Source organism: Xyrauchen texanus, chromosome 11 (assembly GCF_025860055.1).
Source record: "Xyrauchen texanus isolate HMW12.3.18 chromosome 11, RBS_HiC_50CHRs, whole genome shotgun sequence".
Classification (NCBI taxonomy): domain Eukaryota; kingdom Metazoa; phylum Chordata; class Actinopteri; order Cypriniformes; family Catostomidae; genus Xyrauchen; species Xyrauchen texanus.
Genome location: NC_068286.1, coordinates 47,125,513 through 47,150,209, shown reverse-complemented (window position 1 = coordinate 47,150,209; position 24,697 = coordinate 47,125,513). Strand labels below are relative to the sequence as shown.

The 24,697-nt window shown below is 40.8% G+C and overlaps 2 protein-coding genes across 2 annotated transcripts; both read right to left on the bottom strand.

Moving 5' to 3' along the window:
• Window positions 1-3,952: 3,952 nt before the first annotated feature.
• On the bottom strand, window positions 3,953-7,176 carry si:dkey-30k22.5 (lecithin retinol acyltransferase family protein). Its single transcript, XM_052137348.1, has 2 exons — window positions 6,670-7,176; window positions 3,953-4,320 (listed from the first exon to the last, which is right to left on the bottom strand). The coding sequence occupies exons 1-2, from the start codon at window positions 7,174-7,176 to the stop codon at window positions 4,165-4,167; spliced, it is 663 nt and encodes a 220-aa protein (XP_051993308.1). The 3' UTR covers window positions 3,953-4,164.
• A 1,960-nt stretch (window positions 7,177-9,136) lies between these two features.
• Window positions 9,137-10,777, bottom strand: lrata (lecithin retinol acyltransferase a). Its single transcript, XM_052137339.1, has 2 exons — window positions 9,950-10,777; window positions 9,137-9,721 (listed from the first exon to the last, which is right to left on the bottom strand). Exons 1-2 carry the CDS (start codon window positions 10,472-10,474, stop codon window positions 9,569-9,571), a joined length of 678 nt encoding a protein of 225 aa, XP_051993299.1. The 5' UTR covers window positions 10,475-10,777; the 3' UTR covers window positions 9,137-9,568.
• Between the last annotated feature and the right edge of the window lie 13,920 nt (window positions 10,778-24,697).

Here is a 24,697-nt window from a genome sequence, read left to right as displayed (position 1 = left end):
GTTTGACAATTCCTCATTTACATAGACAAAGTGGTAGTGGTCTGCTAAACAGGACCTAAACCATGCTAATGCAACTCCACAAATGCCAACATAATTCCCCAGCCTATTCAAGAGAATGTCGTGATCTATCGTGTCGAATGCAGCACTAAGATCTAAAAGCACTAGAAGAGAAATGCAGCCGCGATCAGATGATAAGAGCAAGTCATTTGTGACTCTGATAAGAGCAGTCTCTGTACTGTGATGATGCCTAAATCCTGACTATTTCTCTGTAGAAATGAACATATTTGGGAGGACACTACATTTTCTAGTATTTTCAACATAAATGGGAGATTTGAAATCGGTCTATAATTAGCCAGTTCTCCAGGATCGAGCTGTGGCTTCTTAATAAGCGGTTTGATAACTGCCATTTTAAAGTTTCTTGAGACATATCCTAAGGATAACAAGGAGTTGATAGTATTAAGAAGAGGTTCTGAGATTACAGGGAATACCTCTTTTAAGAGCTTGGTTGGTGTTGGATCTAACATACATGTTGTGGCTTTTTATGTTTCTATACATTTTGTTAGCTCATCATGACCTATGACAGCAAAGGATTGAAGCTGCACGTGAGGAAATTTGTGAGATACTGTTTTCTGATGTGCTGTGACAGATGATTACATAATTCCAATTTTATTTCTGATTATTTAAATTTTATCAGTAAAGAAATTCATGAAGTCATTACTCTTGTGCTGTGACGGAATATCTGGTTCAGTTGAGGCTTTATTTCTAACCAATTTAGCCACAGTACTGAATAAACACCTAGGATTGTTGTGGCTATTTTCAATGAGTTAAAATATGCTAAAATATGCTGACCTGGCGGCTTTTAGTGCCTGTCTGTAGCTACAGACCAGTGGGGATTTCTTTAAGACTGCAAGGGAAGCTCAGCTTCCCCTATAATGTCAAAAAAATAATGGTCAAATATGTACTATTGTGTAAACAATTTATTGACTAAAAATGTGTTAGAACACGTTCATCTCGAAGACGAGTTCGTTCAGAATCAGCTACATTACATATAGCAGGTCGGCTGACTCGATTTACTTCTCATACATTCCCGTAGCGTCAGTGCGTTTCCCGGTTGAAGCCGAGTGTCCATTGACTTCAATGTGGCTGCTCTGAACAGTTTTTTTCAGTGCTCCGAAAATAGACGGTCATTGGATAAATGCTGCGATTATGTCCCGCCCACGGACGCTCAGTGTCTCTGGGGGTGAATGAGGAGTGGGCTGGCCCGGACTCCGGGCTTCCGCGTGATGATTGGAGGATCTGTCGAAAGACTGCATCTCCTTTTGATTGACAGCGAATCTGTACTATAAGAAGTCACTGAAGCTATTTCGCGCTCAGTCCCATCGCGGATTTCTCAAGTGTAGTCGAAAGACAAACTGCTGCAACCTATTTCTTTATATTTGTTTGGCGAAATTGCTAGTCAATTTGCATAATACATTTCACACAATTATACACCACATTCCTTGTTTCAGTTTTACCAAGTTTAATATATTTTGTTTTAGAGTGTTCGTTCGTTCGTTCGTTCGTTCGTTCGTTCATTCATTCATTCATACAGTAGGCTAGGCTAGCGTCGTACGGGTGAAACTGCGCACGATGGCAGACGGTGCTAATATTGTCGACCTGATTTTGGCGAAGCCATTTGAAAGTCTTCCTTACGAGGAAAAAATTAGAATTAAACAGCAGGGCAGATCAACACCTAAGATTGATTTAGTGCAAAAAATAGGGTAAATAAGTTTATAATGTAGGCCGAAAATGAGCTTCCCCTCTTTGAAAGACCAGCAGCCGCCACTGCTACAGACACTATCCTTCCATGCACTGCGAAATACCTCTAATTTTGTATTCTTCCACTTGCGCTCCATTTTCGAAGCTGCTCTCTTGAGAGCATGAGTGTCATCATTGTACCATGGTGCAGGGCTATTTTCTTTAATCGAAGGGGGGGCGACAGTATCAAGAGTGCTAGAGATGACTATTGATATTTTCTGTTGTTTCATCAAGTTCTTCTAGACTTTTAAGTTTACTGATGTTTAGTGAAGCTATCTTTAATGGTGAATCGAATTACCTATTTGAAAGTTGAAGTCACCAACAATTAAAGCGCTATCTACAGTACCTACAAGACCTGATAAAAATTCATGAAGGAAATCAGAACATGGCCAAGGATATCTATACACAGTAGCAAGGGTAAAATATGACAGTTTTTTTATTTATACCTGACGGTGTCACATTAAGCATTATTAGTTCAAAAGACTTAAATGTATATCCTGTCCACTGATAACATCAAAAACTTCACTGTAAATTGTAGCAACACCTCCTCCTCGACCCTTCAGATGAGGCTCATGATTATAACAATAACTGAGGGGAGTAGATTCATTTAAACTAATATATTCATCCGGTTTAAGCAGGTTTCAGTCAAACAGACTGAATATCATTATTAAGACTATGAGCCAAATTACTAGAGAGGAGAGCGGCACCTTCCGTGGAGGGATGGAGTCCGTCTCTCTTTATCAGGTCAGATCTACCCCAAAAACTCTTCCAATTGTCTATAAATCCTATTATATTCTACAGACACCACTCAGACATCCAGGCATTCAGTGACACTACTATAAACCTCATCCCCACGACAAGCAGAGAGGACATATTACAGTGTCTGACATTATTTTTGCAAATTCCAACACCTCTTTAACATTATCTCTTGTGATCTCCGACTGGCGAAGCTGGATATCATTAGTGCCGACATGAACGTTTAGCACTAGCCAGCACTAAATTTGATCTGATGTCAGATGCTCTGGCACATGAAATGCATTTAACAATGGTGTCTGGAGTCTCTATTTCCACGTTCCTTACAATACAATCACCAATAACAAGGGCTCTTTCAACATGATTCTCAGTGGGTCCATCACTGAGTGGGGAGAATCGATTGGAAACCCTAACAGGAACGGGAGAGTGGTGTCTCTTTGCTGAGGAGTATTCTGCAGAGACGTCACCAAAACGCCCTGGTGCGGGGGCTCTACAGCCGGAACCAAAGTGTGTGTGTTGCTCTCTGTACTACTCGCATCTGAAACAGCATCTACCAGCTTCTCATTCTCACTTACCTCCACTAGTGTTCGGATACGAGTCTCTAACTCATTAAACTTCTCCGTCAACCTGACTAATTCCTTACATTTATCACATATGAATCCTTCACTGCTGACAGAAGAGGCTATTGTAAACATGTGACAAACAATGCAGGAGAAAAAAACACGAATGGATGCCATGACTTACCGCAGTTGTTTGTTGTTCCTTAGCGGTGAGAGTTTGAGATCGATGTGAATCCCTCACGCAATTGTTTGTTGTCATGGTTATTCTTGATAAGCGGTATTTTGAGATCGATGCAATAAAATCTGTGTAACACGGAGGAGAAAAATGGGTGCGCGCTGTAAAATGCATGCAGTTTAATCGCGATAAGAGAATAATGCGGGGGGAAACCCAATGCATGCTAAAAATGTTGATCTGTTTCTCTCCCATACCTATCATATCACTTCTGAAGACATGGATTAAACCACTGGAGTCTTATGGATTACTGTAAAACTGATTTATGTGATTTTTGGAGCTTCGAATTTTTGGCACCCATTCACTTGCATTGTATGGACCAACAGAGCTGAGAAATTCTTCTAAAAATCCTCATTTGAGTTCAGTAGATGAAAGAAAGACATAGACATATGGGATGGCATGTAGGTGAATAAATTATGAGAGAATTTTCATTTTTGGGTGAACTGTCCCATTAAGTTAATTGTACACTGTTCCAAACAAATTCCCCCTGTCAGTTTTAACATCACATATAATAATCCAGATGTGTAGAATTAAAAAAAGAAAATTCTGTTTAAATGTTTCTCTTTATTACAAAATAGTTGAACATTTTGTAATGATACATTCCCATGCATGTAGCGCACTAATGAAATGAAGGGCATATATTCTATAACTATTTCATGTGATGCCACATAGCATCATTAAACATTTACTGAAATGTGCCATGAATAATCCATCAACACCACTGACATTTATAGTTTGGTGAAGAACAGTTGTTGGTAGAGTTGATGCTTTTGTGACTTTTTCTGGATCAACATTAAAGGACAAATTCCACCCCGAGTGTCTTCAAGATGCCATCCAGATGGTAAAGGGGATGAGGACAGTGAGGAGGGTGTTGAGAGGTGTCATAGTGCCTAGATACAAAACGACAAAGCCCCCGATCACTGCTGACAGGAAGGCCATCTTTTTGCTGAAGAGGATCATCCTTACAGCTTTACAAAACTGTGAGAGAGAGAGAGAGGGAGGGAGGGAGAGGAGAGAGAGAGGGAGGGAGAGGAAGGGAGAGGAGAGCGAGAGAGAGGAGAGAGAGGGAGAGGAGAGAGAGAGGGAGAGCGAGAGGAGAGAGAGGGAGAGAGAGGAGAGAGAGAGAGAGAGAGAGAGAGAGAGAGAGAGAGGTTATATTTGGATATTTTTGTGTATGGTATGTCATTTATGATTGAGAGAGCTGTCCACAAGATGGTGCTGCTGTGCGTTCATACTTCTCTTGTAAAATTGGCAAAAAACAATTTTTTAATATCATCTTTTTAAGATCAGAAATTTGAGGTTTTTATAGCAATCTGTTCTGGTATTTTGGGTTAGGATTATTTTAAAATCAATCGATGTAGCTCTAGTGAAATTCATTACATTGAATAGAATAAGACTCTCATTTTATATTACTTTATTAATAACTCAAGAGGCATTGTTTCTGAACTTTATCTAATATGTTAAACATAAAACAATTATGAACAAAAATCTTGGTTGCTGTTTTGTTCCAAATACAAGGCTCAGAATCGTTACTGTAACCCAAATTAGGCTTCTTGCTCTGAAAAAACTAATCCTGTTTATCTGTTGGATTTAGCAGCTTTTCATAGCTCATGTGGTGAGGTTACCACAAAATGCACAATATGCCTTTGATTCCAGACTTTTTGCAAAAGCTCTATTCATGGGGAATAAACAAGGAGAGAGGTTCAATGACATATTGGAGATGTTGATAATCTGTGTTTGTGTAGGAGGATGTTGTGAAATCCTGTTTGGACTTTTGGACAAAGTGGACAAGAAAAGGGAAAAGGTGGTAACCCTTCTAGAGGGAATCATTTGAACACTCAGCATTTAACAAGCTTAAAGTTACTATAGTATGCATTCTTAATGTCTTCAGTTATGTTGGGGTCTGTGTATACTCAGCGAGTATTGACGCTGAGTCAATTGTCACGAGTTTGAATCCAGGGTGTGCTGAGTGACTCCAGTCATATGTGGTAACCTCGTCGTGGTGGTGATTAGCGGTTCTCGCTCTCAATGGGGCGTGTGGTGAGTTGTGTGTGGATCGTGGAGAGTAGCATGAGCTCCACATGCCGTGAGTCTCCCAAGCAACCAAATTGTCCCGGTTGCTAGGGAGGGTAGAGTCACATGGGGTAACCTCCTCGTGGTGGTGATTAGTGGTTCTCTCAATGGGGCGTGTGGTGAGTTGTGTGTGGATCGTGGAGAGTAGCATGAGCCTCCACATGCTGTGAGTCTCCACGGTGTCATGCACAACGAGTCACGTGATCAGATGCGCAGATTGACGTTCTCAGACACGGAGGCAACTGTGACTTGTCCTCCGCCACCAGGGTTGGACTGGGAAGAGAGATTTAACATTTTACATACCATTTTGTGGTCCATTCTGCATAACACAGCTAATTTTAGCTTATCATGGCCCATTCGGCCTGTTTCGCGGCAGACACACCGGCTTGCTTGGTTCTCCCGATGGCCAGTCCACCCCTGATCGGCCCACCGGGAAAATGCCCGGTATGACAGATTACTGGCCCTGTCCGCCACCTGGATTGAGGTGAGTAACCGTGCCACCTTGAGGACCTTGTAAGTAGCTGGAATTGGGCACTCCACATTGGGGAGAAAGGGTATATACAGTATATATATATATATATATATATATATATATATATAAAATGTCTTCAGTTAGGTAAAGATTAGCTATGTTTCATGTCAACAACATTAGGGATTTTTAAAAGTTATTTTCAGGCTCATGGGTTTACCTACCATATAAGGGATGAATGACCACAGACATGTAAAAGAAAAATAGGTCTCTTAATCATACAGACAGTTCATTGTTGCACACTCAAAAAAGATTATCCGGTCCTGATACAAATGCATGTAAAGTTTTATTAGTAACACTTTAAAATAAGGTTGTATTTGTTAACATCAGTAATGCATTAAGTTTTATGAACTAACAGTGAACAATTTATTTTAGCAGCATTCTTGTTTAATGTTCAATTATAAAGATACAATTGTTGATTGTTAGTTCATGATGCATGAACAAATGTCAACATATACAAACAACAACAACAAATACATACATACATAAATAAATACAAATTAATTTGTGTATGTTGAAATGAACATGAACCAAGATGAATAAGTGCTATAAAAGTATTGAATTGTGCATTATTGGTTCATGTTAACAAATGTTAATGAAGACAACCTTATTCAAGTGTTCTTGTTTTGTTTTTTTAAATCATGTGAAAATGTTCTGATACACAGGCCTGAATGAGACCTGTTCAAAATCCACACATCCCCCCTCCACCCTGTGTTTATTATTACCTGATAGGTTTGGAAGCTGACCGCAACACCATAGCGACAATACATGACAAAATGTTCACAATTGTGCCAAAGTAAGCTGTAGGAGACCGATCCAATCAGCTTCTCTGCCCGCTGTGCCACTTCCTCTCCGGTCAGCGGCTGTACACTGACCGTACTGTCCATTCTGTTGACTTGAATCGGAGCACCGTATGCAAAATCCACCACAGAATCCACACGGACACTGGCAACTTTGGCCAAAACCCCCAAAATCAGTCTATCATTGGTCACCGCCTGCCCAACAATAGACCTTTCTCTAGTGAACACCGGTAGAACGTCTGGGATAAGATGAACGACACGGTCCTCGCCTAAATAGATGCCAAAATGTTTAAAAAGAGTCCTGGGCACCTCCAAAAGGTCACCACGCTTGTAAAGGGAGACGTCGTAGGTTTTCATCCCAGTGTGCTCCTCACACTCATCATCTAGTGTTGAGGTGATGAAGAACAGATTGAGCAGGTTTAGCGGGATCATGGCTAAAGGCAGTGGGCAGTGATGCCTTTCACTTCAGACCTGTTGAATTTATTTGATCTGTCCTGGGAGGAGTGATGTGGTCTTTTGAGTCTTACCCACTTTACATTTAGATTTAAGGTAAATAAAGCAGCTTTTCAGCATCACATGTTGACTACAGCAAGGTGATTTCACAAGCTTTATATAAGCCACACTGCGTCTCGGTAGACATTAAATGGCCTTGGTCTTAAATGCCAAGAGGTATAAAAATGACCCAGGTCAAGAGTGAGATTAATGTGAAGTGCTGGTTATATAATGCTGACATGTTGAAGTTGGTTGAACAAATCATACAGTAAATGGCATCCCTTTATTGACTATATGTCTTCTATTGACTAAAGGGATGCCATTTACTGTATGATAAAAGCAGAATAATTTGTGTCATTGCTGGATGGCAATGATGACAGCGAGAGACCGCTTCCACAAACATGGGGTGATCAGACTTTTGAAGCTCCTAAAAATCACAGACAGCATAACTGTCACCCATATGGCTCCAGTGGTTAAGTTAGTCCTCTAAATCGACACGATCACTTTTGTGGTGTAAGTTTAAATCATGCTTCCGGTGAGCAGCGCTGTTTACAAGTGAGGAGGAGGAGCACTGTACAGTATCTTGGTTGGTTTTGGTTTAGATCTGTATTTATCTGTTTCTTTACTCACAATGGTGCATTTGTGTGATTATCCTGGATGTCTCAACCGAATGGAGAATGTGAGATTATGTCTGTATCCATGGCAACGTGAATATGTCATACAGGAGACTGCTTGGACTCCACCCTCTCATGAAGCCTAATGAAAGCGTTGGACTATAGTTAAAAAGTACTTAAATATTAATCTTTTTTCACACCAAAAGTGATCGTGTCAGTTTAGAAGGCATTAATGTAACCACTGGAGTCGTATGGATGACGTTTATTCTGACTGTTTGTGATTTTTGTAGTTTCAAAAGTGAAATCTCCATTCACTTGCATTATAAGGACCGACTGAGCTGACATATTTTTCTATAATTCTTCAAATGTGTTCTGCTGAAGAAAGAAAGTCAAACACATCTGGGATATCTTGAGGGTGAGTAAATAATGAGACCATTTTCATTTTTGGGTGAATTACCCCTTTAACTGTCATTTTACATGTACATGTGAATTTAATGAGTCTTTTTTCATCTTTAGTCCTTCAGACTCTATTATTTTTATTTCTCTTTAAAACTCCTGTACTGTTTCAGTTCATTTCTACCCACATCCTTCCTGAAGTGGCTTATTTAATTGATTCAATTCACTCATTCGTTCATTAAAATTAATATTCATGTTTCATTCAGATGAATTATTAGTTCTTGTGGGAGTTATTTGAAAAAAGAGGCACAAAACTTTTACAGATCCTGAGAAAAGTCCTCTGACCACAGGTCACATATTCAGAATATCCTGAATTCAACCGTTGTAGCTTTATAAGTTCGTTTTCAAGATGAAGAAGACAAAAAAGAAGATGAAATAGAGGAAGAAGAAGACAAAGACGAAGAAGAAGAAGACGGAAAAAGAAGACGAAGAAGACAAAAAAGAAGAGGAAGACAAAAAAGAAGATGAAATAGAGGAAGAAGAAGAATAAGTAGACAAAGATGAATACGAAGAAGAAGACGAAGACAAAATAGAAGATGAAGACGAAGAATAAGAAGACAAAGAAGAAGAACACGAAGAAAAAGACAAAGATGAAGAAGAAAAAGAAGAGGATGAAGATGATGACAAAGAAGATGAAGAGGACAAAGAAAACGAAGAACACGAAGAAGAAAACAAAGACAAAGAGGAGGACAAAGAAAAAGAAGACGAAGAAGAAACGATGTAATAAAAACAGTTTACAGCAGTAACCAGAAATAATTCAACTATTTATAATTTAACATCTGCAGTATTTAACAGTAATCAAATTCATTGTTCTGTCAAATTGTCTTTTTTTCTGGTTTATTCCTTATTATACATCTTAGAAAACACATGAAACTTATTGTATTAAAATATATTTTATACTGTACAAATTCACAATCTTACAAATAAAAACTACAGGTACACATAAATCATTTCATATCTGCAATGCATCACGTCTGCTGAAGTTACACCAGCTTAACACACAAAAGGCACCTTGCGTGCGTTCTGTCGTTCGCTTTATGTTACAGAAATGCCGGCAAATGTCACAATTGTAGGTATATGATTTAAACTGTACAAATATATGACTGAAGAGGCTCAATTGCAAAAGTCATGTCATGAATTATTTAAAAGATTGAGCCTATCATTCAACCTTCAGAAACGCAAAATGCAAACACCGTTTGACTGCATGATCCCGCTTTAAGGAAGAGATGTGCCGTGTTGGGATTCAGTGTAAGGAATGTCATTCAGCCTGCCATCCACAGAGTGAAGGGTATCAGGAATGTGGGCAGAGTAGTTGAAGGTGCCAGGCCAAAGCAGATGGTGTACATCACTCCCAACACAACACTTAAAGCCACACTTCTCTGGTCTCGAATAACGCTTTTCAAACTGTTGCAGAACTGCAAGAAAAACAAATACAATTACAAATAATTCAAGCTTTTGTTTTGAATCCAAAGTGGGCCTACACGGCCTATTCAAAGAGTGATTTGTTTGAGGGTATGCATGCATGTTTACCATCAGGCTATTTTAATTATAATAGTGCAACTTGTATTTAAATAGCCTAGATATTAGAAACATAGGTTAATAATCATTATCATCACATGTTCTCTGATGATAAGGGAACTCACCCTCTCTGTCTGCTGGCTCACAGGTGTCCCGTACCTGCAGTACGTCACGAAATGTTCGCAGTTATACCATAATAAACTGTATGGAATGGCGCCGATCAGTCTCTCAGCTCTCCTCGCCACGTCCTCGTTCGCCAGTGCTTGACACTTCATTTTCATATCCATATCGTTCACCAGAACCGGAGCTCCATATGCGAAATCTTCAATCGAATCTACACGTATACTCGCGTTTTTGTAAATGCATCCTAAAATGAGCCTTTTGTTGGTGACGACTGATTGAATGAGCTGTTTGTTGTTGGTTAATACAGGCATGATGTCAGGCATCAGGTGCGCGACTCTGTTCTCGCCCAGATAGATGCCATAATGAACGAAGAGAGTGCGCTGCACCTCCAGCAGATCTCCCCTCCGGAGCGCTGGACATCTCACCGCACACTCCTCCTCCTCCTCCTCCTGCCATAGACTTTTAAAAAGATTCAAGTTTGAGAAAATAAATAATTTCTCAAATAGAAATGTCAGTGAATCCAGCATTTTAGTGGGGTTTTTTCCCCTCCAATGACAGTGATGCTTTCTCAATCCATGGGGATTTTATTTATAGCTTGAGTTCAAGTAGGACAGGGGAGGTCCCCGGAATTCTGATTGGCTGGAAGTTACATTCCCACACTAAACCACTGAACTGCTTTAGCTCTGATTACTTCATGTTATGATGTTTGACAAATCTGTATGTGTATTGGCAACACTCTCCTTATAACAATATGCTTTTAACAAACATTATTACATTTACCCAAATAATACTTTATTAATACTTAAGTCCTTTGTAAATTCACATGATTAGAAATGTCAACATATTTGCATATCTTTTTTCAATCATATTTAAACTATTACAATGTACTCCAAAAAGCACATAAAGGCATCATAGAAGTAACCCATAAGACTCCAGTGGTTTAATCCATGTCTTCAGAAGTGATATGATAGGTGTGGGTGAGAAACTGATCAATATTTAAGTCCTTTTTTATTATAAATCTCCCGCTCAGACCAGCCCTGACCAGTAGGTGGCGATATGCATGAAGAAAGCAAATTGCCAAAAAACTAAAGAAAAGAATGTGAAAGTGAAAATGGAGATTTACAGTCAAAAAAGAAGGGAATATTGATCTGTTTCTCACCCACACCTATCATATAACTTCTGAAGACATGGATTAAACCACTGGAGTCGTATGGATTACTTATATGCTGCCTTTATGTGCTTTTTGGAGCTTCAAAGTTCTGGTCACCATTCACTTGCATTGTATGGACCTGCACAGCTGAAATATACTTCTAAAAATCAATATTTGTGTTCTGCAGAAGAAAGAAAGTCATGAAGGTGAGTAAATGATGAGAGAATTTACATTTTTGGGTGAACTACCCCTTTTAAGGAGATAATGTCAAAACCAAGGTAAAGAAAGGAAGGACTTCAAATCTGTTTCACATAAGCAAGAAAACTTCTGGCCTGAAACATTTCAATTGCAAAAATGTACCATTATTAATAATTGATCACAACCTTCCTTGTTTTTTTGCAGTTTGTGGCCTCCGTCTTGTGACAGCTGTACGTTACGACTAAATTTCCCCCTCTGACTTTGAGCTGTTTCGGAGTGTGGTTTGGGGACTGTGAGCCCCTTATTAGAGGCAGGAGCTGATTATCCTGTAACAATACCACTTGCTGTTCTCACATGCATTGGTTGTCTCAACCTTTAAGCTCTCAAAAGATTTCTGCAAACGTGATTGAAAGAAATGACCTTAATTTGCAATGCCTTGTAATTCTGCTGTAACCGGGTCATCTGATAATCTTGAAATGTTTTCTTTCCAGATCCATCCCATTTCTTTTTTTAATAATTAGACACATTTATCAATTCTAGTGCATGAAATCAGAATCTCCTCTAAGACTTTTGAGACCATCATTCGCTCCGAGTATCAGCCAGTAATCAAAGGAAGGAGGAAGATGCCATTGTAGATTGTGAATTTGTTTTGTGCTAAATATTTGCAAGTCTGAGGTCTTAAGGTCAGATGTGAAACTGTGGTCATAGCAGATCCACACTCAGAGTGACGGCCGCTGAATTTACACTAGCCTCGCGCTGACCTCCCCACTTACAAATATCACTGCGGGATGCCAGATAAGAGTACTCTTGAGAAAATAAATGTGCTATATTTAACTCTAACTACTGATATTGTGCATTTATTCATTGCTACTTCCTTTCTGTCTTGTTTATAAAGTTTTGAAGATTACTTTAAAAGAGGATTAGGAGAGTGCATTTCTTAAAGTTGAGGACAGAGCAAAGGATATAACTAAATCAAATGGACAGAATGCATAAACCTTTGCATGTCTTGCAACAACCATAGTCCCAACGGGAAGAATTAGAAGCAGTTCTCTATTTGCATGAATAAAATGAATGTAAACAAATCTTGATTATGTTACCACATTTTAAAAAACATATCATGCCACCACTAGCTCTGATGGCTCAGCAACCATTAAAATAACCATGAGATTAATTATGATCTTGCTTTCAAACACTTTTGGGGATTTTTCAAAATACCCAGGAAACAATCTGCAAATAGTGGGCAAATATTATCAATATTATTCATCTCAGATGGATTGCATATCCACCACCATTTTTACAAACCCATGACTTCTTACATTTCATTTTCTTGGGTCACTTCAGAATAGGTCCCATGTAAAATTCTTTCTTTGTGCATGAATAATTGTATTGTGGTTGGGCTATTTAATTCTTGGAACTGAGGATTTGCATGTCTTGATACAGCACAACGAAGGCATTAATGTTTATGCTCAACACCGCAAAGTTTTAGAACATTTCTCCCAATCCACAATCCTCACAATACAATATGCTTTTTGTATAGAAGCTTATAGAATCTTCAAGCATTGCCATATACAGATTTACACAGCCCTATAAATACAAAACATAGTAACTACGCCAACACTGAAAAAGAGGAAAACTGGCATCAAAGGTTTTGATTGTACAGCCAATAATCCGAAAAGATGATGTGGATTATAAAATAGCAGTAATATTGAGTCAGACGTTGAGCCAAATGACAATCCAAACGCATTAGTTTAATAAAGCAAAAATGCAAAAGCACAAATAAAAGACTAAGACCAAGACCAAGAAGACTAGATACTACAAGAACACAATCCTAACTCATATCACAGCCAACACTGGACAAGATCTCACAACACCAAAGGCAAACAAGAGGGCTCATGTGCACAGAGACTAATGAGACTAATAGACAAGAAGAAATCTGGATGCAATAAGAGAGAAACGAAGACCAAACAGAACTTCAAAATAAGAGGACAAACACATAAATAAAGACCCAGTATTTTTATAGAGCACCTCCTTAAAGGGCGGCTCCTGATGCCCTTGCAAAACAAAAAGGCATGAGAGAGATTGCGGAGACCACAAAGATTCAGGAGAGGTCGGAGACCATGGGGGATGAGGAGAGGGCAGGGACCTCTGGGGATCAGGAAACCACGGGGTGACGACAGACAACCAGGACACCACGGGGCAGCGGCATGGGAGCTGGAGACCAGGGTGGACCTGGCGGGTTAGCAGGATACGAGGGCGGAGCAGGCGGGCAAGGAAGAGACCAGGGCGGATCTGTTGGTTGGGAGACCAGGGCGGATCTTTAGGCCAAGGAAGATACCAGGGCGGAATTGACGGGCTAGCAGGAGATGAGGGCAGAGCAGGCGGGCAAGGAAGAGACCAGGGCGGATCTGGCGGGCTAGCAGGAGACGAGGGTGGAGTAGTCGGGCAAGGAAGAGACCAGGGCGGACCTGACGGGCTAGCTGGAGATGAAGGCAGAGCAGGCGGGCAAGGAAGAGACCAGGGCAGATCAGGCGGGTTAGCAGGAGATGAGGGGTGGAGCAGTCGGGCAAGGAAGAGACAAGGGCGGACCTGACGGGCTAGCAGGAGACAAAGATCAGGCGGGCTAGCAGGAGATGAAGGGGAGCAGGCGTGCAAGGAAGAGACCAGGGCAGATCAGGCAGGCTAGCAGGAGATGAGGGGTGGAGCAGTCGGGCAAGGAAGAGACCAGGGCGGACCTGACGGGCTAGCAGGAGACAAAGGCGGAGCAGGCGGGTAAGGAAGAGACCAGGGCAGACCTGGAAGGGTAACAGGAGATGAGGGTGGAGCAGAGGGGTAAGGAAGAGACCAGGGTGGACCTGGCGGGCTAACAGGAGATAAGGGCGGAGCAGGCGGGCAAGGAAGAGACCAGGGCGGATCTGTTGGTTGGGAGACCAGGGCGGATCTTTAGGCCAAGGAAGATACCAGGGCGGAATTGACGGGCTAGCAGGAGATGAGGGCAGAGCAGGCGGGCAAGGAAGAGACCAGGGCGGATCTGGCGGGCTAGCAGGAGACGAGGGTGGAGTAGTCGGGCAAGGAAGAGACCAGGGTGGACCTGACGGGCTAGCTGGAGATGAAGGCAGAGCAGGCGGGCAAGGAAGAGACCAGGGCAGATCAGGCGGGCTAGCAGGAGACGAGGGGTGGAGCAGTCGGGCAAGGAAGAGACAAGGGCGGACCTGACGGGCTAGCAGGAGACAAAGATCAGGCGGGCTAGCAGGAGATGAAGGGGAGCAGGCGTGCAAGGAAGAGACCAGGGCAGATCAGGCGGGCTAGCAGGAGATGAGGGTGGAGCAGGCGGGCAAGGAAGAGACCAGGGCGGACCTGACGGGCTAGCAGGAGACAAAGGCAGAGCAGGCGGGTAAGGAAGAGACCAGGGCAGACCTGGAAGGGTAACAGGAGATGAGGGTGGAGCAGAGGGGTAAGGAAGAGACCAGGGCGGACCTGGCGGGCTAACAGGAGATAAGGGCGGAGCAGGCGGGCAAGGAAGAGACCAGGGTGGACCTGGCGGGCTAGCAGGAGACCAGGGCGGAGCCGACGGTCGAGCAGGAGACCATGGCTGAGCCGGAGGACAAGTTGGAGACCAAGGTGGCGAGAGCAAAGTCAGGGCAAAATGAACTTGGGAGAGGTAAAGCCAACAAGGGGCGAGGTCAAGGTGGCTGAGGACTCTGGCAAGGGCAAGGCAGCCAGTGAATCACGCAAAACAGTAAATGTCCTTTAAAGCTATTTCCTCCCAGTACAAACAATTAGCCAAAAGAGTTCAGTGTACTCTTATGTTGAGTCAGTAAACTGTTCCAGAATTTTCCACTGCTGGATCAATGAGGAGGTGAGGTCTTCTACATCACGAGTCAGAGGTTGAGCAGAATTATGATCCAAACACTACTTTAATAAAACAAAAATGCAAAAAGACTAATACAAATACCAAGACCAAATATACAAGAACACAAACCTAACTCATATCACAGCCAACACTGGTCAAGATCTCACAACACCAAAGGCAAACAAGAGGGCTCATGTGCACAGAGACTAATGAGACAAATGAGACAAATGGACAATAAGCAATCTGGAAGATTCAAAATAAGAGCCATACAAGGACAAGGACAAAGGCCCATATCTTTACAATAGCTTCACATTTCTCTGAATCTGATCATCGTTTAAGAGACCTGATTTCACATATTGAGAAAACTTCAGGGCAGTATATTCCTACATTAATATGGAAGGGATGGCAGTTTTAAAGACTTCAGCTTATTCCTTTATACTGTCTGTCCAATTGTATGCATACAATTGCTGTAGCTACACTGAATCATTATAATAAGTAACCTTAAATTAACCTAAGCTTTTGAGGGTATTTCAGTACAGTTTAGATGACAAAGACCTCCAAGGATCACAACAATTGTGGTGACATATCTTATCTTTTGTTTGTGAGTCTGGAGAGTTGGCAGGGTGCTTCTTGGGACTTGTGAAATAAAAACAGCTCTCCATCTGGTTTTGAGAGGGGTTCAGGGAGCGTTCAGAATTTTTTAAGTTCACAGACACTGAAGTTGACTCTTAGGTCAGCCAAGCCTTATATCTGTTGTCTACTATGTTCAGTACGGTTTCACACTATAGAATCAGGTCAAAACGTGGTCGGATTAATGGTGTTACTGTAAGAGCAAGAGCGTCTTGATACACTTCATTTGTTTGATGCAAAAAAGTGAATATTTGAAAATGTGTCAATGTGAAGAATATCACTCTTTTCCTAGCTATTACTTTTGTCAACTCAGTGAATTTATAGTGGATCAACTCCTATTTTTGTCTTCTTTTAGAAAAGTTCACCAAGACATTTGACTCTCTAAGCTGTCTTTGTATTTTATGTTTTTTGACTAACACTGAATCCTATATGTCTTTTGAACACCATTAAAGAGGGGAAATAGAGCTAGCCTTGGCTTGACACTATCTTTTCTAGCATTTGTTATTTATAAAGGTTTAATCTCTCTCAATGGCTGCAAGACATTTAGTTAGAAAACACCACATGCAGCAATACTACAGGCAAAATACTTCATTTAGTCAGTCAATTGTATTCATTGCACATCTCGTCAAATGCATTGCCAACAGGGCTGGACCGGTAATCTGGCATACCGGGCATTTTCCCAGTGGGCCGGCGCACTTTGGGTCCAATCAGAGGCAGACTAGCCATCGGTAGAACCGAGCGGGCCGGTGGGTCGGCCGCGAAACGGGACAAACAGGCCGCGATAAGCTAAAATGAGCCGCCGCGTTATGCAGAACGGACCACAAAATAAAATAAAAAATTCACCATTCATGCATGCTGTGGACCAACTGCAAAAATGTGGTCATATTTTTTTTCAGAACAAGTTATTCATAAATAATATTGTATGTTTTTATAAACTTTTGATAAACAGAATGTGTCGTTTATCTTTGTGTGTGTGTGTGTGTGTTGTCCCAATTTTGTAAGCATGTAATTCTGGTTCTGTTTAAAAAGTCAAAAGTCTATGAAAAGTCTTATTTCATTCCAATAGATGGCAGCAAGCATTATAAATAATATAATTTTTCTCTATCACACTCCATCAAAATATGCAGATCTGAAGTATAGGTGGCGCTATAACACATTTTAGCCCTCAGAGGTGTACTCGTCCATATACATTCAGTCTAATTTTCAGTTTATGCACCACCTTCATTGTTTCATTGAACATCTCGGCCTCTGAGTGGACTAAAATCACAATCTAGTCATTAGAAAGCTGAGATCCTTTGATGCTGACTACCACACCTGGAGTCGCGAGTTCGAATCCATGGCATGCTGAGTGACTCCAGTCAGGTCTCCTAAGCAACCAAATTGGCCCGGTTGCTAGGGAGGGTTGAGTCACATGGGGTAACCTCATCATGGTCGCGATTAGTGGTTCTCGATCTCAATGGGGCGTGTGGGGAGTTGTGTGTGGATCATGGAGAGTAGCATGAGCCTCCACATGCTGCGAGTCTCCGCGGTGTCATGCACAACGAGTCACATGATAAGATGCTTGGATTGACGTCTCAGAAGCGGAACAACTGAGACTTGTCCTCCGCCACACGGATTGAGTTGAGTAACCGCGCCACCACGAGGACCTACTAAGTAGTGGGAATTGGGCGTTCCAAATTGGGAGAAAAGGGGGGCTCTGAATTAAGCTGAGATCCTCATCTTTGTAACAATATACATTTTATCATCAACAGTCAAAAACATATTTTTATGATAATTTATTTTGCATGCTTTTCCTGCTGAATGACACATTTTGTTCAGGACATCTAAGATATAACATTGGATTATTCAGCCAAGCAAGTTTACAGACATGTATAAAATGGCAATTTTTTTTTAGACAGCTGCCTGAAGTAAAAGCATATAAAGTTTTTAGCTATTTGGGGCTTAAAGCAGCAATGATCGGTGCATAAAAGAGACATATGAATTTGATGACTTAAAGAAATCATATTACATTTTGTGATTCTTTTGAAAACTTTTGAACTGTGGTATTAGTGCAACAAAATAAACTATATAGTCACATTCCTGAGAATGAGTGCTTTCATTTGATATACGAGTTGTCCATGTAAGTGCCACGTGGAAGACTTTTGTTTTCATATTAATATTTCTATCCCATTACGTCTAGGGTGAGCTAATTTGCAATGCAAATGTTTTCAGGCCTTATTTTATCATTTCGTGTACCATAAATGCAAAAGTGATGGTATTCTCTGAAAAGGTCAGATTTTAAGCTTTCAAACAATACCTCAGATGCCTGACCTATATATACACTGGGACTATGTAAACTTCTTTCCTGATTTAGTGCCCCAAAATAAACCCCCCCAAAAAATACTTCACTGAGCGTTCCCTGGTCAGAGGGAACGAGTTATACCCCATTCTCTGCATGCACCAGCAAAGAAGAATTTCTTTAAAAACTCTTCTGGGTTTGCAGTGTGTTTACATTGCACTCTTAAAAAAGCAGATTGAAGTAAACTAAAAGAACCACTTGCTGAAAAATATGTCTTTTTAATGACGGCAATTTTTCACAAGTGTTTTTCAGCTGCGAGTGATCCCTCTGGCTGACGGGCAGAGCGCTGTTCCCTAACAGACAAGGAAACAATGATAATAGATGAGTCAAATGGCCTAACATCCACTTGTCCCCGATGTGGTAGAGCTGCTAGATGCTACCCCATGGGAAGTTCCTTTGAGGTCAGATCTGCTCTCACAAGCTGAAGCATGATCTGGCATCCTCGGCCAGAGCTGTGGAGACTGTATGTTTGGCTTCTGAATGGGGCTCGTCTGAAAGAACAGGGTTGTCGCATTTGGTGTTAAACACCATACTACAGGCCACCATACTACACCCCTCAACGAGGTGGCTGCATGCCTTCAAGTGGCGACATCCTAACCCTAACCCAAAGCATCTTTTATACAAGAGTGGTTAGATGCAGGACTCTCTCCATCCATGTTCAAAGTATATGTTGTAAGGGGCTTTTCTGGAAATCTGGTCTCTCCTTTGCCAGCGGTGTGAATGAGAGCATTGGTGCCAATTTTACACTCCCTCATTGTGCCAGAAGCCGTTGGTTAACTACCCTGTTGGCTAGTGTCATGGTAACAAAGCCCTTGGCCTGGCGTTCCCTCTACTCCCCTCATTTCCATTGACCTGGAATAGGTGTTGAGACTTACATTTACATTTTACATTTGGCAGAATGTCCCTCCAAAGCGACTTACAGTGCACTTATTACAGGGACAATCCCCCCGGAACAACCTGGAGTTAAGTGTTTTGCTCAAGGGCATCTTGGTGGTGCTGGGGCTTGAACCCCCAACCTTCTGGTCAGTAACCCTGAGCCTCAACCACTGAGCCACCACTGCCCCAGACTTAACCCACTACCCAGATTGGCTAGTGCCTCTGTCTTCACATCGAGGCATTGGTTTATTGTTCCAACTACCTTCCTATTTCTCAATACGAAGGAGTGGCTCCAGCAATGTTTTGACTATTAGGCATTGCACATCAGTGCTACAGCGTGACTGTATATGACTCCCTTAGCATCAGCTTTGGATGCAGCATCGAAGGTACCTTCTTTAAAGGAAAGTCCCTAAAAGGAGGGAATGAGACAATGCATAGCTTTGCTGCAGCTACTGACTTTTCACGGTTAAGGGACTGAGATGTCTTCTCTTGTTTCTTAAGTCTTCTGATGCAGCGTCTCCTTCCCTCTTTTCAGGGAACAATGGTTATGCAGTAACCAAGATGTTTCCAATTCCACAAGTCCATTACAAGCTTTCAAGGGCCCTTCAGAAAATAAGGCAAAACATCTTTAATACTGTAATATGATGGAATATTTTAACAATGTTTTGGGAGTGCCTAAGAGCCCTATTGTTAATACTTTCCTGCAGAATCAGCCTACGGATGACTTATCTATAGTTTTCTGTATAATAAGCTGTGAATGGAGTATATGCACTGATCAGTCAATACATTAACCCTCTGGGGTCTGAGGGTATTTTGGGCCTTGGAGAAGTTTTGACATGCCTTGACATTTGTGCTTTTTTCAGTTGCTTAAAAACATATTAAAACCACCTGCATAATATTGTGTTGGTCCCCCTCATGCCGCCAAAACAGCGCCAACCTGCATCTCATAATAGCATTCAGAGATTTTATTCTTCTCATCACAATTATACAGAGTGGTTATCTGAGTTATCGTAGACTTTGTCAGTTCAACCCAGTCTGGCCATTCTCTGTTCATCTCTCTCATCAACAAGAACTGCCGCTTAGTGTTAATTTTGTCAGCAATTTTTTTAGTCTTTTAAATTAGTCTTAGTCCTCCTGTGTCAAATGTCCTTGTTAGTTTTTATCATATTCAGTCAAGCTTATTCTGTTTTTTTTTTTTGGTTTTTTTGTCAAGTTTTAGTTGACTAAATGTCTGGGCATTTTAGTCTTACCTTAGTCAAATAAAACCCTCAGTATTTTAGTCTAGATTTAGTCAATGAAAACTGTTGCCATTGTAGTAATATTTGTGTCACGTTTAGACAGGTGAAACATCAAGAAATCCAAGTGTTGCACTATAAGTAAATCATTGCAATGATTTTAACTTAACACAAACCCTGAGTATCCAGAAAAAGAAAACTCAACACAATCAAAACTAGGTGGTACTTTATGCAGGTTATGCAGGCATATTACTGCAGACATCTTTTTGAGGTATGTTTTTGTAGGCAATTCGTTTTTATATCATATTCAAATTCATTTTGATGCCAAATCAAATTAATTTTGATGGTAATGTGAAGGACAAATAAACACAGCATTGCCACCATGTCAAATACACAAGTCATTGGTCTATACTCAATCTTACGTTACCTTTCCCGCTCATTATCAGCTACTTCACAACAATGTGCTAGCCTATTAGCTTCATGAGTTCGGTTTAGCTATAAAACACAGCCTACATAATGTAACGCCACCGCCTTGTCTTAATATAGCGTATTAAGTTGTCTAATATAGTTGTCTTAATATAACTTTAAAAAAAAACAACAACTTAACATTACCACCAAGACATTAACCGACCTCAATTTATTTGTGGTTAGCCTTCATACCATCGTCTCTTTCTCCCAAGTCCAACTGTTGCTGTCATTATTTTATCGTGGTCTGCGTTCTGCACAACGCGGCGGCTCATTTGTACTTATCGCGGCCCATTCGGCACATTTCGCGGCAAACACACCGACCCGCTCGGTTCTCCCGATGGTCAGTCGGTTCACCGAGCGGGCCGGTGTGATGGCCGCGAAACGTGCCGAATATATATATATGTAGCCTAAGAAATTCAGAAATAACATACTATAATATTTTGTCTCCTCTTTTTCCCCCCGACAGAAATAAAGAGATTTTATATTTTAAACTACATTTTAGTCTCGTCTTTTTTCGACAGTAATATTTAATGTTGATATAATCACAGTTAGTGTTTAATGACGTCGGTGCCGTCTCGTTATCGTCTCATCTTAGTCATGGAAAAAAGGTCGTTGATGAACATTGTTCGTCATAGTTTTCGTTAACGAAATTAACACTACTGCCGCTCACTGGATGTTTTTGTGTTTTTGGCACCATTGGGAGTAAATTCTAGAGACTGTTTTGCGTGAAAATCCCAGAAATACTCTGAAAAAAAAACCAGCCTGTCTGACACCAACAATGTTCACATCAACCATCAGAATGGGGAAAAAATGTATCTCGGTGATATGGAGCGTGGCATGATTAACTGAAGCTCCTGACCCATATCTGCATGATTTTATGCACTGCTGCCACAAAATTGGCTGATTAGATAATCGCATGGATGATTGTTGGTGTCAGACGGGCTGGTTTGAGTATTTTCACGCAAAACAGTCTCTAGAATTTACTCCCAATGGTGCCAAAAACACAAAAACATCCCGTGAGCGGCAGTTCTTGTAGATTAGAGAGGTCAACAGAGAATGGCCAGACTGGTTTGAACTGACAAAGTCTACAGTAACTCAGATAAACACTCTGTATAATTGTGATGAGAAGAATATCATCTCTGAATGCTATTATGAGATTTTTGGTGGTGTTTTGGCGTACACCATGTTAGGCAGGCGGTTTTAATGTTGTGGATCGGTGTAAATTATGTATATAAAGCTGTATTGAGGTCTGAAACTTATTTGGAGATGTTTTTTACAGTGATGAAAGGAAAATTATTCTGAAATGCAAATAAAAAATATTAGTTATGATGGTGGATGCTACATCATCAGGTTTGCTGCCATTTTTCAACTCTATTTAATAGTGTTTTAATTGTATTAATGATGGATGCACATGGCTTTGAATGAGGCACTGTCTCTTTGTGGAGTTTCTTTTGATGCATAACATCCCCTAGTGGTTTTGTTGGTGATAGACAGACAGATAGATGATAGATAGGCAGACAGACAGATAGATGATAGATAGATAGACAGACAGATAATAGACAGACAGACAGACAGACGATAGATAGATAGACAGATAGATGATAGATAGGCAGACAGACAGACAGATGATAGACAGACAGACAGACGATAGATAGATAGACAGATAGATGATAGATAGAAAAAAAAATGCCATGTATGTTTTCACATGTACACTAGCTTCACGTTACATTCTCTCTGTCTCACCAAATAGGTTTATCTTTTAGAATACGAATGCGTTCATTTCAAATAAGTTGCTGGAATATTCAGGGTCTTAATTCTTCAACATTTGGTTCTAAAAGCACAGACCCAGAATTTCGAAAACATATCGAAGATGTTGATATAATAATCCTCACTGAAACCTGGTATCGAAATGATGCGCTTACCTACTGTCCCTCAGGCTATTATGAAGTAATTGTACCTTCAGTTAAAATAAGTACAGTTCATCGTGGACGAGACTCGGGAGGAATTCTGGTGTGGTACAGGGAGGATCTGGCCAAACACATTTCTACTATTTCAGTTGGAAAATTTCATTGCTGGTTAAAACTAAACCAAATTGGCATTTCTGCTACAGACACATATCTCTGTGCCATCTACATTCCCCCAGCGGATTCCCCTTACCATGACGAGGAATATCTCAACAACATCCACACAGAAATCAGCCGTTTCCAGGCCCAGGGAAACGTGCTGCTGTGTGGAGACTTTAATGCAAGAACTGGATCTGAACCTGATGATGTAGATCCAAAGGGCAATGAATATGTCTTTGGCAAGAACCCCCTCGAGTCTCACAAGAAAACTTCCACCGAGAAACAACCTTGACCAGACGGGAAATAAAACCGGTAGAGAGTTGGTGCAGCTCTGCCGAGCCTCAGGCCTGTACATACTGAACGGCAGGATCAGAGGGGACTCTTTAGGGAGGTTCACGTGTTGTTCAGGTCTTGGAGCTAGTGTAGTTGACTATGCCATCACTGACATGGACCCCTCCTCCTTCAATGCATTCACTGTCAAACAGCAAACTCCGCTTTCTGACCATAACCAAACTAACATCTATATCAAAACACATGACACACCAGAACAAAACAGACTGGAAACCTGCCAAATGTATCAGGTCCAGCAGAGATACAGATGGGCTCCGGACAGCGCAGATACATTTGTCCAAGCCCTCAGATCTGAAGAACTAAAAAATCTAATAAATACATTTATTAATAAGAAATTTGCAACAACTAAAGATGGTGTTAATTCGGCCACAAATGAAATCAATTACATATTTAAAAAAGCAGCACATAGAAGTGAATTGAAAAAGAAAGGCAAAAAATACACTAAAAATACTCCAAAAGATGAAAAATGGTTTGACTCAGACTGCAAAACATTAATAAAACAACTTAGAAAATTATCAAATCTGAAACATAAAGAACCAAACAACACTGACTTAAGAACTGAATACTTTTCAAAACTAAAAATATATAAAGACACGATTAGAGTGAAGAAGCAACACCATCTGACCAAAAGTATACAAGAATTAGAACATTCAATAAATCAAAATCAGTTCTGGGATATGTGGAATAATCTGAGCACAGCAAAACCACAAGACCTACCAATACAAGATGGAGAAATCTGGACAAATCATTTTGAAAACTTATATAAAGATATCCCATCAAAACAACTCAGTGACAATTATAATCCGATCCAACAAAATCTACAAACTTATGAAGAGACAATTAAAAATAATCAAAATCCACTTGACTTCCAAATCACACATGAAGAATTGACAAACAAACTCAAAAACCAGAAAGGTAATAAATCTTGTGGTCCTGACAGCATTCTGAGTGAGATGCTGAAACACAGCACACCGGAGCTGCAGGCGGCGCTGCTCAAACTGTTCAACATTGTCCTTCGTTCAGGCTGTTTTCCTGACGTCTGGAGCCAAGGACTTATTACCCCAATTCATAAGAGTGGAAATAAATTAGACCCTAATAATTTCAGAGGCATTTGTGTGAGCAGTAATCTGGGGAAGTTATTTAGCAGTATTTTAAACAATAGAATTGTAGACTTCCTTAAAGAACACAATGTCCTGAGCAAGAGTCAGATTGGCTTCGTTCCAAATCACAGAACTACTGACCACATTTACACCCTACACACCCTAATCCATAAACACGTAAAACAGACCAAAAACGGAAAAATATTTGCATGCTTTGTCGATTTCAAAAAAGCATTTGATTCTATTTGGCACAACGGATTATATTACAAACTTTTACAAAGTGGTGTAGGGGGTAAAGTCTATGACATTATAAAATCAATATATTCGAACAACAAATGTGCAATATGAATTGGCAACAAACATACAGAACTCTTCACCCAGAAGAGAGGAGTGCGGCAGGGCTGTAGTCTGAGTCCAACACTCTTAAACATTTACATTAATGAACTAGCGGTGCAGCTGGAGCAGTCTACAGGCCCTGGACTCACTCTACA

Excerpts from the sequence above, each read along its gene's own strand:
- si:dkey-30k22.5 (XM_052137348.1), bottom strand. The coding sequence starts at position 7,176 with ATGATCCCGCTAAACCTGCTCAATCTGTTCTTCATCACCTCAACACTA. Across the intron at positions 4,321-6,669 it reads TCAGCTTCCAAACCTATCAG|TTTTGTAAAGCTGTAAGGAT; the intron begins GTAATAATAAAC and ends TCTCTCTCACAG.
- lrata (XM_052137339.1), bottom strand. The coding sequence starts at position 10,474 with ATGCTGGATTCACTGACATTTCTATTTGAGAAATTATTTATTTTCTCA. Across the intron at positions 9,722-9,949 it reads TGAGCCAGCAGACAGAGAGG|TTCTGCAACAGTTTGAAAAG; the intron begins GTGAGTTCCCTT and ends TTTTTCTTGCAG.